Consider the following 19,026-nt stretch of genomic DNA (forward strand, 5'->3'; position numbering starts at 1 on the left):
TAAGCCCTTAGAAAAGTCTTTGGCTGTGACAGAATTTTGATTCAGAATTGAACTCCTGCTTCAGACAAGACTGCAAGACAAAAGTTAAGAGGATATGTTTTCTTAGATCAGTTATAATTATAGAAAAAATTATTTTTCATCAGTTCGAGTTGGTTTGGAACATGAAAAACTAACTAAAATTCTCTTCTAAGCATTATAGACAAATTACCTGATCCATATGGTTATTAATTCCCAGAAAGTCCGTTGGAAGGTTTGGGAGCCCTTTTTTTTATTCCTGCAGAAAATGATTGTGTTCATTCAGCAGGTTTATTACAGAGTTTGTACACTGGAGGCCAGTGTGCAATGTGTCCATGTGTCTTCAGCTCATGTTAATGAGAGAAACATAAAAATAGTTTCAAATGATTAAATAAGACTTTTTATTTATTAACAAAATGCAAAATTCCAAACCCCATAAATTACTTCTGAAATGAGACAGAAGTGTATTTGTAAAAACAAAAAAAGCACATACATTTTTTAAAATCATTTTATTCACATTAATATGCAAAAAAAGGAGAAAGGAGAAGAAACTCCTGAATGAATGAGCCCCAGTGTGTGTGTGCGTGTGTGGGTGGGTGTGTGTGTGTGGGTGTAGGGGTGTATGTGTGTGTGTAGGGGTGCGCGCGCGGGTGTGTATGTGCGCGTGTCTGTGTGGAGGCCCTGCAGAGTCACAAGCTTATTAGAGAGTAATTGGAGCACAATAACCAGTGCACTGAACTTTGTGTCTGGTGGATTTGATGGTCCAAATATGAGAAACTGTTCATGATGGTATTCTTAGATTGTACACACTTCGGTTGAATGGATGTAAATGAATCTAAAGCCACTCCCCAAAAAGAACCCAAGCTTGCTTTCAATATGAATAATTGTATTTATAGGACCACAAACTTATACAGTCTTCAAAAGCACCATGTTGCCAGTGGGCACTATGTTCTAGAATATAATCTATGTATTGACTATTTGTCCCGAAAACTTAATTCCAAAATCGAAAAAATTCAAATCTCAAAAAGTGGTCAAAACAAAATGAAATAAACTCAAACAGTCAATACTGGGCATCATGGGTTCTGGTTTACGCAGTACAACAAAGGTCAAACAGTCAAAATGCTCTTAGTTTACTTTTATTCAATCTTTTGCTAAAACAAGTTACAGGCTTCGGATAAACCTATCCTAACTCCTGCACCTGTTCTCACTGATAACACTGACTGATGACAGACAGGTAAAAAACCATATGACCACCCATGTGCCTAAAGACTCATCTAAACTCTACGTATTTATACTGTGAAACACACCCACTTCCCAAACTGAAATCAATTAACTAATTAAGTGAATTACTAACCAAAAACTTATTTAGAAACAACAAAATAAACAGTCTAATTATAAATCAACTATAAAACAAAAAAATAAACTAAATAATCTACATTCTAAACTTTAACTGAAAATAATGGAGAAATAGCTCCTACACTCCAGCCCCTAATTGTGCATTAAATCACAATTAAATCTCTAATTAAAGGAGCTATTCTAACAACCTCAATATTGTCCTACATTAATGCAAAGACATAAATTCTTCTTTGTCCTTCATTTCCATAATGACGAACCTGCAAGAGAAAAAAGAAAGAATAGAATAGGATAGAGTAGAAAGAATAAGAATGTCTTTAGTCTGCAGATGCCTCCAGGAGCAGACAGAGCTTCGTCACTGGCCTCTCCAACACACTGGTTTTGGTCTGCAGTTGCACTGAACGAACCAGTCCTCCTCCATCAGCTTTGACTGCCAGGACTCTCCCCATCTGCCAACATCCTCGGGGTGCAGTAGCATCTGCGATCAGGACAATGTCTCCAGGAGAGATGTTTCTTTTCCGTCTCATCCATTTTTGTCTTTCATGCAGTAAGGGCAGATACTCAGTGATCCATCTTTTCCAAAAGAGTTCAGCCATATACTGTACTTGCTTCCATCTGCGTTTGAGATACAGATCTTGTTTCTGAAACAGTCCAGGTGGCAGAACAGGTTGGTTCTTTAACATCAGGATGTGATTTGGTGTGAGGGCTTCTAAATCGTTTGGATCATCAGAGACCAAAGTGATGGGTCTGTCATTCAAAATGGCTTCAGCCTCACAGAAAACAGTTTGCAAAGTTTCATCATCTAAAACCTGCTGTTTTAAAACTGAGGTGAGTACACTCTTGACTGAACGAATCAAACGTTCCCAGATGCCACCATGATGTGAAGCTGCAGGTATATTAAAATGCCAATTTATGCCATCTTGGACCAGAGCCTTTTGGATTTTACTCTGATTTAATGCAGCCAGACCTTCTTTTAGCTCTCTATTGGCTCCCACAAAATTTGTGCCATTATCTGATCTGATAGAAGAGACTGGACCACGCCTGCAGATGAATCTTCTGATTGCATTAATGCAAGAATCAGTATCAAGGGTATGAGCCACTTCCAAATGGACGGCACGACTAGTTGGGCAAGTAAATAAGACTCCATAACGTTTGAGAAGACTTCTGCCTCTCTTAACATCAATGGGGCCAAAATAATCAACACATACATCTAAGAATGGAGGTTTGTCTGGTTTTACCCTTTCCTGGGGCAAGTCGGCCATTTTTTGTTCTAGAAGCTTTCCTCTATTTCTTCTGCAGGTGACACAGTCAGACAGGATCTTTCTGGCAGCAGAGTTTGCGCTGATTATCCAGTATTTCCGACGCAGCCTGGACAACATGTGGCTCCTTCCTGCATGACCAAGCAGATGGTGAATGTAACGCAGAATTAACGTTGCCACGTGCATGTTTTTACACAGGATGACTGGATGCTTAATTTCAAATGGCATAGCAGCTTTTTTAAGACGTCCGCCCACTCTGAGGACTCCATCATCGATCACTGGATCGAGTCGATACAGCTGGCTGTCTTTGGAGACTGTCTTGTTGGCTCTGAGTGCGCTTATCTCTGGCTCAAACCTGTGATGTTGTTCGAAGAGAATAATGAAATGCTCTGCTGCAGTCAAATCTTCAGATGTTAAACACTGGATTTTTAGCATAGTTTTAAACTGCTGCATCTTTTGCAACACCTTTTGCTCTTTAATGTTTGCATCTTCTGCAGACTCATGCATCATGTCAGAAAACTCTTTTCTTTTCTGAGACAGTTGAAGAAGGAGTTCTTTAAGCTTTAAAACCCAGGCTACAGATGTTTTTAGCTTCATCCAGGATGAGAAGTAGGAGATGAAAAAACTGGTAGGGTTTTTAGCCTCCTCAACAACAGCATTAACAATCACATCCTTTTTTATTTCAGCATCAGCAACAGGAAGTGAGTCATACTTTACACCCAACTTAGGCCATTTGTTTTCAGAGTCGTACAGAAACTCAGGACCATCAATCCACTTGCTGTGCTCCAAGAAGTCCTCTGCTCTCATCCCTCTTGATGCTTCATCTGCTGGATTGTCTTTGGAACTCACATATCTCCACTGGTTAGCTAATGTAGCTTCTCTAATGATTGACACTCTGTTTGCAACAAAGGTATGAAACCTCTTTGCTTCACTACAAATGTATCTTAGGACAGTGGTGCTGTCTGTCCAAAAAACAGATGCCTCCAGAATTACATCTTCACAGAGAAGATGCAGTTCTCTATGAAGCAGTTGGTCCAGTCGTACAGCAAGGACAGCTGCAGTGAGCTCCAGTCGAGGGATGGTTGTCTGCTTGAGGGGAGCAACTCTGGCCTTTCCTAGGAGGAATGCCAGATGCACATGATGCTCACTTTGAAATCTTATATACGACACTGTACCATACCCCACTTGGCTGGCATCGGAGAAATGGTGGAGTTGTGCTGTAACAGGACAAAAATTTTTAGGTTTAATGCAGCGACTCACTTCAAACTTTGAGATCCTCTTCAGGTCATCCAGCCAGTCGGTCCATTGTTTGGAAAAATGATGGTGAACTGCATCATCCCAGCCCAAGTTTCTCCTGCAGAGCTCTTGTAAAAGAAATTTAGCAGTGATGATGAAGGGAGCAAGAAACCCCAAGGGATCATACAGTGAACTCACCACTGACAGTATTCCTCTTCTTGTGCGAGACCGCTCTGGAAGGGAAGCTTTAAATTTAAAGGAGTCACTTTGAAGGCACCACTGCAATCCAAGTGCACGTTCCATTGGAAGCTCCAAATCCATTTCTAACATTTCTTTTGCTTTGGTGTTGCCCGAAACCATTTGCAGAACGGCGGGACTGTTACTGAGCCACTTTGAGAGCTTAAATCCTCCTTTATTGCAAAGAGATGTCAAATCTTGAACAAACTTTATTGCTTCCACTTCTGTAGGCAAAGATTTTAAGCAGTCATCCACATAAAAATTATGCTTGATTGTACTGACCACTTCAGCTGGAAACTGCTGAGCATTATCTTCTGCTGTTCTTCTTAATGCATAATTTGCACAGCTTGGGGAGGACACTGCTCCAAACAGATGTACTGTCATCCGATATTCCTGTGGAACTTGCGATGTGTCACCATTGGGCCACCAGAGGAAGCGAAGACAGTCTCTGTGTTTCTCTGGAACATGAACCTGGTGGAACATAGCTTGAATATCTGCCATAACTGCTATTGGCTCTTGTCTGAAACGCAGAAGAACTCCCACAACTGAGTTAGTCAGATCAGGTTCCTGTAGCAGCTGGCAGTTCAGTGAGATTCCCTTGAATGTTGCGGCACAGTCAAAAACAACTCTTAATTTGCCTTTTCGGGGGTGATAAACACCGTGGTGGGGTATGTACCACACCTTGCCCTCATTGCCCATTAATTGATCATCAGGTACAATTTCAGCATATCCATTACATAGCATGTCATTCATAAATGCAATGTAATCTTTCTTAAAGGTGCTGTTCATGTTAAACTTTCTTTTCAGGCTCAGAAGACGTTGTTCTGCAACACAACGATTAATAGGCAAGACGGAACTTTCAGATTTAAAAGGCAAATCAATACAATAATGTCCATTTTTTAATTGTGCCGAATTATTCATGATATTCATGAACTTGATGTCTTCTCTAGACATTTCAATTTGCTCTTGGGATGTTTTTTCATTGAAATCATGATTGTATTGTTCAATCAACATTGTTTCCAGATGTTTAACAGAAATCTTGTTTACAGTGAAAGCATGATAGCCTGTTTTGTTCCTCTCACTCCGGAGTGGACCATTGATGACCCATCCAACTCGGGTCCAAACTGCATATGGGCCTTCCTCCTGACTGTTGATCAGCTCCCATGGCTCCATTACTTTAGGTGCATCTGTGCCAATGAGCAGATCTACATCAGCATCTATGTCATGGAGCTTGATGCTTTGCAGGTATGGCCACTTGTCGATGTCCTCCTGTTGTGGAACATTTTGCTTTGAAACAGGCATTAGTTTCTGTGTCATGACATCTGGAAGGTCAATGAAATCATTTCTATCAAGTGCTGCCACTTGAAGTCCAGAGATGATGTTTGTACTCACAATATCTTTGTGTCCCATTGTTTGCAGTTGAATGCTTGTTCTTTTACCTTTCAGTTGCAGCTTCCGGGCCAAACTTTCAGTGCAGAATGTTCCTGTGCTTCCTGGGTCCAAAAATGCATATGTCTGCACAGTGATGTTGGTTTTTGGACTCCTGACTTGAACTGCAACAATAGAAAGGTTTGAGTTATCTTCATCACAGACCCTGACATGACCACAGGTCTGAGTCATTGTGGAGGTGGTATTCAGAGGATTCTGTGGATGTCTGGAGAAAGTTCCTGTACTCTCCTTGTCGATGTGCAGGACACTGGGATGCTGCTGGTGACAAACAGAACAGACCAAGCGACCTCTGCATTCTCTGCTTATGTGACCCACCTTCAAGCAGCCAAAACACATTCCCTTTTCCTTAATAAAGTTCACTTTATCTTTATGTGACTTGTCTTTAAACTTAAAGCATTTGTCAATTGTATGATTACTTAGGAGACAATACAAACAGCTATAACCCTTTGAGGACTTGTTCTTATTTTCAGATAGATCTTCATTTTTTACTGCAAGAACATTTGTAGCAAAACTATTCCCCCTTTTCTTCTGTTTGGTAAAGCTGCTGTGGGTGTTTTTAGAGTTGAGCTGTTGAAGATCTATAATGTTACCAAACAGTGGATCAGATACAACTTTAACTTGTTTTTCAATAAAAACAACCAAATCAATGAATAATGCCCTCTGACCCCTGTGTTCCTGCAGGTCACAGGCTACATTTCTCCAGCTCTCTCTCATTTTATAGGGAAGCTTTAGGATTATGCTCCTCATATTTGATGGCAAGTCCAATTCTTTCAAATGAGTAACATATTCTGTTAAATTTGAGCATCCCTTAAGAAACAGAGAAAATGCTTGCAGTGATTTAATGTCCTCATTTTTAATAGCTGGCCAGTTGTTAATTTTGTCCATGTAGGCCTGCGCAATTTTATATTCGTTTCCAAAATGTTCAGAAAGAAGACTTTTAGCTCTAGGATAGCCCAGTTCTGACGGCAAATGCTGGCAACTATGCACAAGGTCTCTAGGCTGCCCCCTAGTGTATTGTTCTAAAAAGTGCAAACAGTCACTCAAATTAGACGTTTTGGCCTCCACGCTGTTCTCAAACGCTCTTATAAATGATCCATATTGAAGAGGATCACCATCGAAAACAGGGATGTTTCTTGGTGGCAAGACAGAGTTTTGGTTTTGCTGAACCAACATGGCAGTGATGTCATTTTGCCGCTGCATGATGTCAATAATACTGATTTGTTGAACAGTTAATTCATCACAGACACTTTGTGGCTTATCAACACTTTGAATTGGTGGCTTTTGTTTCAGCCTAACAACTGGTTGCTCAGCGATGGCAGAAGCCATTTTAAAATCGTCCATATTTCTCTCTGGAACGAATACTTTGGCACAAGGATCAAGCGCCATGTTGGAATTGCGCTTTTCAATATACGAATTCATGCCATCAGAACATTTTGAGCCACACTGTGAATTTATTTCCAACACACGAAGTTTCGCGTTAGCAGCCGCTAACTCAGTCTCAAGTTCTAGTTGCTCTTTTTCTTGTTTTAGCTTTTCCTCCTGCGCTTCCAACTGATGTTTCTTTTTGAGTCCTGCAGCGCGCTCCAGCAGCGCCGCTCTCTCGGCCTCCGCCTTAATGCGAGCCGAAGATGTAGAAGAGACACGGGACACCTGAGAGCCTGACTTAGACTTTACAGAGCGCACATTGGAAGCGCTGTCTTCAGGATTAATTGCGTTAACATCATTCTTGTCTTGATCGTAATCATCTGCACTGGGCTGCACAAAGGGCGTCTCCCGTTCACATAACCAGCCCCTGACAAGCTCAGTAAACTCGTGGTAAGAACTCATTTTATTCTGGAAATGTTCGTTTTGTTTCATGAGTTCATCAGAGGGGAGTGGCAAACTTGCTAAGTTTTTATGAGACGCCTCTGCATCCTGAGAACATTGAATAAATGTAGCAAGAAGAGAATTCACTGAGTCAGCTTTATCATTTGACTCCATCAAAATATTTAAATCGTCCATTATTCGTCTTGCTTGCTTCAATTTAGCAATTCTTTTATTTTGGCACATTTTTATATAAGACATCAAGCCTTTCTCAGTCATTTTAATACTTCGTTTAGATGAAATCTCCGAATCACTCTTGGATGACTGTGCTTTCAATACATCAGACATTTTAGCCAAACACTTTGAACTGCTTGCAGTTTTGTCTATAACTTTCCTTTTTCTTTAAAAGTCACTGGCTGTGCGTAAAGGTGCAGCGCTTTAACTCAGTCTTTCATTCATCATGTTGACAAACTTGTACGGTAACGTTGATCGCTATCATCAAACTCCTGTCGTTTGGCCGTTTTCCTTTACAGCATTAGCAATCATTGTACATACCGCTGTCACTGAAGAAAGACGTGAGCGTTTAGAGCTTGGAGGTGAAGCACCTTCATGGCTTGTGGGCGTGGCCGCTTCCTCCAGCTTTCGGCGTCCAGAGAACAAAGGAAGTGGTTCCTCCAAACTTTACGGAGCCATCCGCCAACTTGAGACGGTTGATTAAACTCCAGGATCGTCTTTCTTACTTGCTATCGTATCAAAAAATGCCAAGGTCAGGTTTTTTACTTGAAATGTATTGACTATTTGTCCCGAAAACTTAATTCCAAAATCGAAAAAATTCAAATCTCAAAAAGTGGTCAAAACAAAATGAAATAAACTCAAACAGTCAATACTGGGCATCATGGGTTCTGGTTTACGCAGTACAACAAAGGTCAAACAGTCAAAATGCTCTTAGTTTACTTTTATTCAATCTTTTGCTAAAACAAGTTACAGGCTTCGGATAAACCTATCCTAACTCCTGCACCTGTTCTCACTGATAACACTGACTGATGACAGACAGGTAAAAAACCATATGACCACCCATGTGCCTAAAGACTCATCTAAACTCTACGTATTTATACTGTGAAACACACCCACTTCCCAAACTGAAATCAATTAACTAATTAAGTGAATTACTAACCAAAAACTTATTTAGAAACAACAAAATAAACAGTCTAATTATAAATCAACTATAAAACAAAAAAATAAACTAAATAATCTACATTCTAAACTTTAACTGAAAATAATGGAGAAATAGCTCCTACAATCTAGATCAGGAATCCTCAAATTCAGGCCTTGAGGGTCGATGTCCAGCAACTTCTGGATGTGTACTTGATTCAACACATCTTAATCACAAAGCTGAATTACCTCCTCAGTGCTGTCAGGTTCTCCACAGTGCTGCTAATGACCTGATTATTTGACTCAGGTGTGGTGGAGCAAAGCAGCAACTAAAACCTGGATTGCTCTAGGTCTAGGAGGAGTTTTAGCCATTCAGAGTAACTGTTATTAAAAAATGAGGATCATTAAATGCTAGCTTTGGACAAAACCTTTGGATCCTTCCTCTTTTCCTTTTGCCCGGGATCGAGCGGCGTTCTCCATGAGCGACCCGCAACCGCGTGCTATTAAAACGAAACAACAACAAAACGTGTTGACGTCACAGATCACGGAGTTTAATCTCATACAAAGCAATCGACAACAAAGCTGCAGAGGTACAGAGATATACATTTTATACAGACAAGAGACAGACAACACGAAACACAAAAGACAGACAAAGGCGCCCAAAATGTGGAGGAAAAGATGGAAAAAAAAACCTCTCTCTCTGGCTTGCTGACCTGTACTTTTTAATGAAAGAGGTGTTTCCCTATTTAATATATGCAGTCAAGGCGTTCCGTTCTTTGACCAATCAGAAACTCCCTCAACACCCAGAGATCCTGGGACTCCCCCTATCTCAGCTCCGATGTCTGGCTTTTATCTAAGTCAAAGGGCGGACGACTTCGTCCTGGGCCGCGCCAGGTACGGGGAGAGGCGCCAAAGAGTCTGTAACTCCTATCAGAGTGTAAATTTTATAGCTTGGTGTCTGTCAGCGGGGGAGGAAAAAAGGCCCTGCTTTGGCCTGCTTCTTCAGCTGAATTCCCAAATGTTCAACAGAAAACTATTCCAAATTAAAGTGTTGGCTATACCTTTACACATGTCGTGAATTAGCTATATTAAGCACCAAACAATAATTATTTTCTTTACAGTTCCCCCTTTTGAGGTCTTCAAAAAGACCTCAATAAAAATTGATTAAGCCTTCTAATGCAGAACCAAAACTATGTATTAAAAAAATAAAACAAAACAAAAAATAGAAAACAAAAGGTTGACGTAGCCTAATTATATACAGTTCCCCCTTTTCAAACAAAACCCAAGGGTAAAAACGACTTATCCTTACAGAAATATAAAATCATAAAACAAAAACACAGGATAAACAAAACCCAAAGTGCACAATGAAAAATAAAAAAATAAAACAGGGACATACATAGTAAAATTAGTAAGAAATGCTCTGCAACTTAAAAGACAACATTCACCACCCAAGTACAACCTGTCAAATGAGAAAGACACAAAATTACAATCTGTTGCTCGTCCTTGTCTGTTTTTTTTTTAAATGTCCATCGACAGTCTCTTAAAAAATATGAAGTCTTCGTCAGGAATTGTTCAAAAAATGCGCGCAAAAAACAAAACGAAAGTCCTTTTCAAAGTTCCCAACGAACTAAAAACACGCAATAAAAATCAATGTCGATGATGATCCTCTTGTAGCCTGATCTTCTTCGACTGGAAACCTCAAGAAACGACCTGTCACAGGTCATTACACAGACATTTTGTGTTCAACATGAATTTCATTAGCATCAGAAACACAATTACCACATTCTTTAATATCATCTTCATTACAGTCAGCATAATCAAACGATGGTTTCACCTAAAAATAAATTTGTTTTGTTATTTTCCATCCAGGGAAATTATTTTAATCCTTTTTATCAAAGAACGCAGACTTTGAAGGAGACCACATCCGCAGGGCACCAGGAAACCAGCTGCAAAACTATAATGACAAGACAGAGATCAGATTTATCCAAAGGCATCATTCATTTGTGTAATTCAACACAAACATCTTCAATTCACTTTGTGTTCAAGTGAATCCTCCAACGCTCGTGGCTCTGTGGCTGTTATCTTCGAAATAAGTGTGAAGCCGCTTCTCCAAGGAGCCCCACCCCCGCCTCGCATGACACAGCTTGTATGACAGAGTCCAGAGTCCTGGAGCACCGAGCTCCAGGGCAGTCTGTGTGTAAAACCATGAGCAACACATCACTTGAAACCTTATCTCCTACTCTGTCCAGTTCTGTTCATCAAATGGTGGATGTGATCCCTTCAATTTACGTTTCTATTATAATATACTATAGCTCCTAACCGATGGAAAACACCAAAACCCTGTAATCATTTGCTTCAAAAGACATGTTTCCAAAGTAACGTGTTCCCAGAATGTTAAACAAATGCAGATCTTTTCTTAAACCAATCTTGTAAAAATAGGATTAAACAAACGAAACAAAACAATAACAAAAACTTAAAAATGTAGTTGTAAAGCTTACATTTACCATCAAAATGAATAACAATGTGAATTAAACAGTCCAGTTTAAATTACTTTCATAGAACAAACTAGATCTTATTGGTTATCTGTGTAAATCATTTTACATGCGTTCCTTAAACAAAATTCAAAAGTTAGACTTGGAGAAATTATAATGAAACAAATCCAGACATTTTCAAAATACACCAATTGTACCTAGGCTTAGACTTGTCGTCGAATTTAAAGTTTTATCCAAATTCGTTTTAAATGGATGTAAATCAAAAAATCAAAATCAAGTTTAGAAAAATCATTATAATCCCGCCTGTGTACGTTTCCTGATTAATGATAACTTTAATCAATGACAGATTCTTCAAAACATTTCTTAAAACATTCATGCTCCATTAAATTAATGCTCTGAAAATGGCTGACACAATAATATTTTAATTTCTATAGTTATTTTTCCAAGGTAATTAACCAAAATATGCTTCATTATCACTATAAATTATTCTATTGATTTCAAAATACTTTAGCCCATTTATCAGAACATCTTTTAATGGAGAACAACTCAAACCTATTTAAAATAAGCACATATATTACCAGAGAATATTTTCCTTCCACTTTTTATGTGTAAGACAGATCAAACATGTCCTTCAAAAATTTGTTTAAGTATTATAAAAGTAAATTACGTAAGTAATATAAAAATAAAAATAAATCCGTAACATATTCTCCCCCCTGTATGATACATTACTGGCTAATGTATCATATTTCTATTATGTGAAATAACGATGATGATGAAACAGGGTTATTATTTAAGCTGAGAAAATCCCACCGATATGCAATGTTGCCCTTGTCTAAAAAGTAAACCTTTCAAAAACAAACAGAACAATTTATTGTAGCACGCTTTAAACCTTCAAGATTGCTATTTTCCCAAAATATTTCAGATTCCAGTTTTAAAGCTCATTATTCAATGTACCTCTCATAATTTCAAATAATTCGTCGTAGAAACTTCTCAAAAATTTTCAGCAATGTTTGACAAAACGTGTATACCAATTAAAAACTCAGTGAAGGTTATGCATAAACCAGCCAGAGAGACGTTGAAAGAAAAAAAATATAGTCTTAGTTAAGAAAATCTAAAAATGATAAATTTCGAAAAATACTGGTCAGAATATTACCAAATCAACAAATGAAAGAAATTAAACTGAAGACTGAATTTCCCCCTCCCCCTTTCGAACGGGTCAAGAGGAAACTGGTAACTCAAAAGAAAGAAATTAATTTGGTAGATTTAACAAAATATAAAGAACTGACATTTAAAATTAACTAAATGGGAGTCAAACCAATGAAAACAAATTTTAGAGAAAACAGTCCACTAAATCTAGGAAACCAAACTATATCAAATCCTGCGTAGTGTAACGCTAAACACTCTCTACAACTTCCTATACTCTACAGTGGTATGCAAAGAGGCTCCACATGTTAATTAGTGGAATCTAGTGGGGGTAGAAATTACAGCACAGCTGTAGCTTGTTCTCCCGTGCTGAACTTCTGTGAATGGGGGTTGAAACTCCTCCCTGAGCTCCATTATTCTCATATCTTAAATAAACATACTTGTCGCTTCTTCTTGTTTTGTTCTATGTATTTATTTTACTTAATTTTCTTATTTTATTTTATTCGAAGCCCTCTCGTCTGTCTATAGGCAGTATTGAATCATCTCGTATTACAGTTTAATATTGATTCTCTACAATAGTTCCATATAATCTTTTTTATTTATTAACCAATAAGTTATTTCAAACTTAATGTTATCCTTCAACAACAAATCTTGTAAATTTTAGCAAACTTTTCTATATTTAACCAATTTCTATTTAACAAGAGAGTGACTTCTAATTTATCCTGTCTAATTATCCGTAAGTCCTGTAGATTTAACAATATTTTATCTATCTTAAAGTTTTGGTCTGTTTGAAAAAGACTGATTGTGAAAATATCTAGAGTCAGTTGTATATTGCAGTTTGTTGTTATCTGAACAATTACCTCTTACAGTTAGAGCCTGTTTCTCTAAAAATCTTCGTTTTTTTTTCTTATCCTCAACTCATGAAAAAAATCCTATTTTACTCATTGTATGTTATTCCATTTTCCTACTACCTTCACAGCCTTAGAAGGAATAATTAACATTATATCCACTATTCAGTTCTCAAGTCTATATAAATTTTTATTTAATTTATTTCATAGCTGTACCTAATCAGTTATGTATTTATCTATTTATCCATTCAGCATATTTATGTATTTAACTATTAATTTGCCAAGACAGCATTTCTAGAATCCTCTGTGACCTAATTTTCTTGGCTTATTCTTTCTTTCGTTATTTATTTATTCATTTATTTAACCGTAGAACCCATATTGTAATTTCAATTTGTTCAGATAATGTATTTTATCAAGATTCTATCCTTTAATCACCTTCCAAACTGTACACTGCAGGTCACAGTTACTGCTGTTATTATTTAATTTTAAGAAGTTAGTTCAATTTAACACAGAGGATGTTTGTAAAAACTAGAAATTTTGCACCATCAAACAGCACTGAGAAAAATTCAGTAGTTATATGACATAAAATACCAAATGGTATTTTATCTCCAATCACACACTCTGTCAAACCAACATGAATTATAACACAAACAAAAACACACAACACATTACAGAAAACACAAAACACACACATCTGGCCAGGTTTTATAGTCAGTCAAAATTTCATCAGTCCCCAAGTGTCAGTCTGTGGTCATTATTCTATCAAATTTTACTGTAATTTATATCAATTTTACTAAAATTTATATGAAATTTACTGAAGCTTCAGAAATTGTCCAATGTTGTCATGTGTCAATTTAATTAATTTTAAACCCCAATCGTCAGTAACCTTTTAAATCCCCGTGCACGTTTAAAAAGAGAGACATCTCAAAGTTATGTTAAAATCAAACCACAACCAATAATTTTGTTTTCTGGTACCAGTTTTATGTACTGAACTCCTATTTATTTTATTTATTTATTTATGTTTTAAACTAAACGACCACGTGTTCGCCATCGTTCTACTTTCCCCGTTACGACTCTTCAACGAACCCCGACCATAAAATAGCGTACAGCACGTGTAGCAACTCAGTGTCCATAATAACTTCACAATAAAACGCAGCAAAATCAATGCAAATTCACACACACAGCGCTATCCAAACAACTTAACACTCTGCTGAAACACACAGCCAGCCCGAACTCGTGCACGCGCACACACACGGCCACACACACACACAAAGCTCTGAGGACAAACAGCGCACTTCCACGGCAGCCGGCACACAAAGCAGCACACACAGAGAGAACACAAACACGTTTTCAGACAAACGTAACAGACAGACGGGGAAAAATAAAATGCCGGCCAAAAAATAAAAAATGCACCATATCAAAGCCTACCGCAGGCCGTTTATAAAGTCTACCGCAGACTATTTGTCAAAGCTTCCCGCAAGCTATTTTTAAAGTGTGCCAAACACTAATACTTGATTCCTTAACAGTCTACCTCAGACTATTGTCAAAGCTTCCCGCAAGCCATTTTTTTAAAGTGTCCCACACACTGAATAAACCTACCCCAGGTTATTTCAAAATACACAATTCCTAAATTTCTTTCTTTAAGGAGCACAGCCATGGGTCTCCAGGGAAAAAGACATAAACTTAAGAAAACCCAGCTTTTACAACTGAGGGAGCGCAAAATCCTCAGTCTGAACCCGCTACGGTCCGCTGTACATGCGTATTTCCATACAGTGTACCACACACTGAAAGCCTACCGCAGGCTATCGTTCAATTCCAATTATAACTAACAACAGACTATTTTAAGAGCAAAACTATCCACCCTTGCAGCTCCGAAACTCCGCGTGGCTGCGCACAACAAAAGAGTAATTAAAAAACGTCTTACCGCACCAGCCGGACGGATCGATCGGGGAGAGACCGCCACCCGCCAAGATTCCAGAACCGGACGAAGCCCCCAAATATTAAAAAATGAGGATCATTAAATGCTAGCTTTGGACAAAACCTTTGGATCCTTCCTCTTTTCCTTTTGCCCGGGATCGAGCGGCGTTCTCCATGAGCGACCCGCAACCGCGTGCTATTAAAACGAAACAACAACAAAACGTGTTGACGTCACAGATCACGGAGTTTAATCTCATACAAAGCAATCGACAACAAAGCTGCAGAGGTACAGAGATATACATTTTATACAGACAAGAGACAGACAACACGAAACACAAAAGACAGACAAAGGCGCCCAAAATGTGGAGGAAAAGATGGAAAAAAAAACCTCTCTCTCTGGCTTGCTGACCTGTACTTTTTAATGAAAGAGGTGTTTCCCTATTTAATATATGCAGTCAAGGCGTTCCGTTCTTTGACCAATCAGAAACTCCCTCAACACCCAGAGATCCTGGGACTCCCCCTATCTCAGCTCCGATGTCTGGCTTTTATCTAAGTCAAAGGGCGGACGACTTCGTCCTGGGCCGCGCCAGGTACGGGGAGAGGCGCCAAAGAGTCTGTAACTCCTATCAGAGTGTAAATTTTATAGCTTGGTGTCTGTCAGCGGGGGAGGAAAAAAGGCCCTGCTTTGGCCTGCTTCTTCAGCTGAATTCCCAAATGTTCAACAGAAAACTATTCCAAATTAAAGTGTTGGCTATACCTTTACACATGTCGTGAATTAGCTATATTAAGCACCAAACAATAATTATTTTCTTTACACTGTGGACTGTTAATATGAAGGACATATTTGACCGGAGTAATCAGCAGTACAGTTGCAATTGGATTTGAATCTTACTGGTTTCATTAGATTGGAATTTTCTGAGAATCTGTGCGAAATAAATGAAATAAAATGGACTCATTTGTGTCTAAATGAGACATTTGTGTCTAAAAGAAAAATCAACATATATATTTTTTTTATTTAAAAAAATGTAGGCGAGTAATTCCTTACAGAAATAATTGTAAGGAAAGGAAGTGAAGACACAAACGACCTTTATTTTGAAAAGATTAAACGGAAGCTGGGTTTTCCCATTCCTGCTACGGGACATCACGGCGACGTGTACGAGAGTACCAGACACTGGACGTTTTGTCAAGTTAAAGTTATATGACTGTGATTTAATAACGATGGTCATCTGATGATCTTAAGCAGAGCTGAGCTACAGTCAGGGAAGGACTTTTAATTATCGTCACTTCCGCTTTCATTAAGTTGGAGACAATCGGACGTGATAATTTATAACATGATCCACAACAAGGAGGCTGAATCTGAAACTCGGTTTTACGGTTTTATTAGAGCAGTCTCTGTAGGACTGACTCACATAATCTCCATAGCCTTTCCTGTTTTTATTGCATTTCTCTCCCTACCCGGAACAAGTGAGTGTGGTTAAAGTTGACGTCTTTTTTTTTTTTTTACGTCAGTTTGCATATCATTTTGTTGATCTTTAACCCCGCATGTTTTCTTTCAGGTGTGTTTTCATGGCATCCTTTCCTGATGACAGTAGCTGTAAGTTGAACCTAATTTATAAACTCAAAAAGCCTCAATACGAACTTTACTTTGTTTATTGGGACATGACTGGTTGCTTGATTGTGAAGTAGAAACAAAGTTGGAGGGTATTTTTCTACCTTCTTCTCATAATTATAAACTGACTCAAAGGAAGCTGACTGCAGTGGATTTTATTTGGGAGTTTTAGAGTAATGGGGGATCAGTTACTTTTTGATGCATGTTCATCAAACATTTTGAATGTCATTAATTGTGCACTACTACAAACAAAAACCTAATTGAATACACAACAGTTGAAGTTCTGACATTACAGTATGTAGGACGGTTAATGTAAGGCACCAAGTAGATCAGAGGTCAGCGACCTTTTCCACTCAAAGTTTAGCCGCTAATAAATAAAACTCTTCTAGAGCGGCAAAACATAATTTTGCATAAAATGTATCATTATGAAAGCTAGCAAATTAAACTAAAATATACTAATATTTTCAGATTTTAGAACAAAATTAAACATTATAGAATGAGGTGAGCCTTTTCTATAAATATTGAAAATGAAGACTTGTAGGTATTATTATATTCAGATTTAGCAAAGAAACTTACAGAAAATCTCTGAAAAACATTTCCTTTTTGGCTTTGTAAGAGCCACAGTGGAGGAGCCAAAGAGCCACACATGGCCCTTGAACCGCAGGTTGCAGACCCGTGAACTAGATGAATCACTGGACAGCTTCTTTAAGTTCTTGGCTAAACTTGCTCTGCACAAATGTTTCAAATTTTTATTGGTACAGTTATTTAGATTTTAATTGATTTGTATACCACCTCTTTTCTAACTTACAATGAGTCAATAATGACTTTTCTTCTTTTTGTTTTAGTTTGGCTTCTTTATGACGGAAGCCATCCTGCTCTTTTCGCCCCACGGCTCCTTCATCAAGAGGTTTCCACACAAGACCAAAGGCCGTGTTCACTGGATCCTGCAGAGCCTCTGTGGCTCCTGTGCCGTTCTGGGCCTGGCTGCCGTCTACTACAACAAAAATCTGAACGGTAAAAGCCCACTTCACTTCGTGGCACGGCCTGCTGGGACTAATCACAGTGTGTGTTGTGTGCGTGCAGTCCTTGGCAGCCATGCCTCTCATTTACCACTCTCTGGCCAAAGACTGGTCCCTCGCCAAGCTGAAGCGCTACCACGCCGCGTCGGGACTCGTCACCTTCCTGCTGGGCTCCACCAGCCTGCTGCTCGGGCTCTGCTCCTCCTGGTTCACGGCGTCAGTAGGGGGGTACGCCTGGTACCTGGCAGCAATCTGCCCCGCTCTCAGCGCTCTGATCATTATGAATCAGGTCTCCAGTGCTTACGTTGCTAAAAAGCGGCTGCAGTCCTGATGGAGGTGCGTTGGATGAACAGAGCTAAGCTCACTGTGCTCCTTTTAAAGACTGAAATATTACTTCTCAGTTCACAAACTTTCCTGCCTTTTTTGATTTTTGATGCAATTTTTTGTTGGTGATCTTTCCATGCTTGAATGAATAAAAAGTCAAAATATGCAGAAGAGGAACAAGAGTCCTTTTTATACTTGCATACTAGTACATGCTCTTATAAAGCAACATGCATTTTTTTTAGCATTATTATGCACTGCGAGTATGCTCTGCAAGCAGAACAAATAATTCAAATAAAAAATGAAAAAGCAGAAATATCTACATCATTTTCAAGTACAAAAATACAATTTTGGTGGTCAAAGTGGAAAAAAATAAAAACATTTGTAATAACTGCAAGTATTTCTGTTACTGATTATTGCTGAATCTACTTGGGAATTGGTGAGATAGTTATTTAAAGGTGGAATACTGACTAATCTGCTCTCACCCAGATATACTTCACTTTTTTGCTTTGTTTATTTTTCTTGCATATTCTAACACTTATACATATATACACAACATACAGCACTGGTCCTACTGAATGCACTTCATATAGAAAACTTTTAATTTAAATGAAATAAATTAATCTCTTAGAACTTTGTCCCTTTTAGTTGAGACCTTTTATAGCATAAACGGTCATGTTACGTATAACAATAAAATGTACATACATTTTATTGTCATAAGTGTGATTCTTTTATATTTATTTTAAATAAACAATGAAAATAAAGTATTTAATATTTAAATTTAGAAAACCTATTTTGCTCTCTGAAAGGTCTCAGGTTCAGGACATTTTTTGTCAGGTGTCTTTTCCCTCAACTTACAACTCAATATGGTTGGACAATCATTTCCATTTTGAACATAATATGCCAAACCTATGTTCATAAATAGATTTTTTTTTAACCCAGTTTTATCCAAAATAAATTGTTAGCTTTCCTACTACAGATTCTGCTTTTTAGCATAATCTTGCTTTTCAATTACATTTGGCTCCTGGCGTGTTAAGTGTGTCACATTTGAGAGAGTTGTTTTTTTCCCCCCTACATTTTGAATATATTTTCACATTTTAATTTTTTGTGTATTTTCTTCCCAACAATGTGAAGACAACTATACTGAAATGACTAATTGGTGGCAGGTTGCTA

At 38.2% G+C, this 19,026-nt stretch overlaps 2 protein-coding genes across 5 annotated transcripts; one reads left to right on the top strand and one right to left on the bottom strand.

Moving 5' to 3' along the window:
* Positions 1 to 1,408: 1,408 nt before the first annotated feature.
* On the bottom strand, positions 1,409 to 5,751 carry LOC116710158 (uncharacterized). 4 transcript variants are annotated; one of them, XR_004337054.1, is made up of 4 exons: positions 4,383 to 5,751; positions 4,062 to 4,273; positions 3,888 to 3,991; positions 1,409 to 2,758 (listed from the first exon to the last, which is right to left on the bottom strand). XR_004337054.1 is itself a non-coding variant. In XM_032549020.1 (2 exons), exons 1-2 carry the CDS (start codon positions 3,432 to 3,434, stop codon positions 1,686 to 1,688), a joined length of 1,152 nt encoding a protein of 383 aa, XP_032404911.1. In that variant the 5' UTR covers positions 3,435 to 3,580; the 3' UTR covers positions 1,409 to 1,685. The 4 variants fall into 4 exon arrangements, 2 of the variants coding, with proteins under 2 accessions (XP_032404911.1, XP_032404912.1); XR_004337053.1 differs by lacking the exon at positions 1,409 to 2,758 and adding an exon at positions 3,664 to 3,742; XM_032549020.1 differs by lacking the exons at positions 3,888 to 3,991; positions 4,062 to 4,273; positions 4,383 to 5,751 and having other exon boundaries at positions 1,409 to 2,009; positions 2,607 to 3,580.
* A 9,974-nt stretch (positions 5,752 to 15,725) lies between these two features.
* cyb561d2 (cytochrome b561 family, member D2) lies at positions 15,726 to 18,030 on the top strand. The gene is given in 4 exon segments (XM_032549023.1): positions 15,726 to 16,368; positions 16,461 to 16,498; positions 17,359 to 17,529; positions 17,531 to 18,030. Coding segments are annotated over 4 exon segments (675 nt in total). The 5' UTR covers positions 15,726 to 16,235; the 3' UTR covers positions 17,864 to 18,030.
* The last annotated feature ends 996 nt before the right edge of the window (positions 18,031 to 19,026 follow it).

Source organism: Xiphophorus hellerii, chromosome 20 (assembly GCF_003331165.1).
Source record: "Xiphophorus hellerii strain 12219 chromosome 20, Xiphophorus_hellerii-4.1, whole genome shotgun sequence".
Taxonomy (NCBI): domain Eukaryota; kingdom Metazoa; phylum Chordata; class Actinopteri; order Cyprinodontiformes; family Poeciliidae; genus Xiphophorus; species Xiphophorus hellerii.

What these genes read in the sequence shown, in the direction of transcription:
- LOC116710158 (XM_032549020.1), bottom strand. Translation starts at nt 3,434, where the DNA reads ATGAGAGCAGAGGACTTCTTGGAGCACAGCAAGTGGATTGATGGTCCT. An exon ending in CCGACTTGCCCCAGGAAAGG is followed by an intron (nt 2,010 to 2,606) that starts GTAAAACCAGAC and finishes GGACTGTTTCAG; the next exon opens with AAACAAGATCTGTATCTCAA.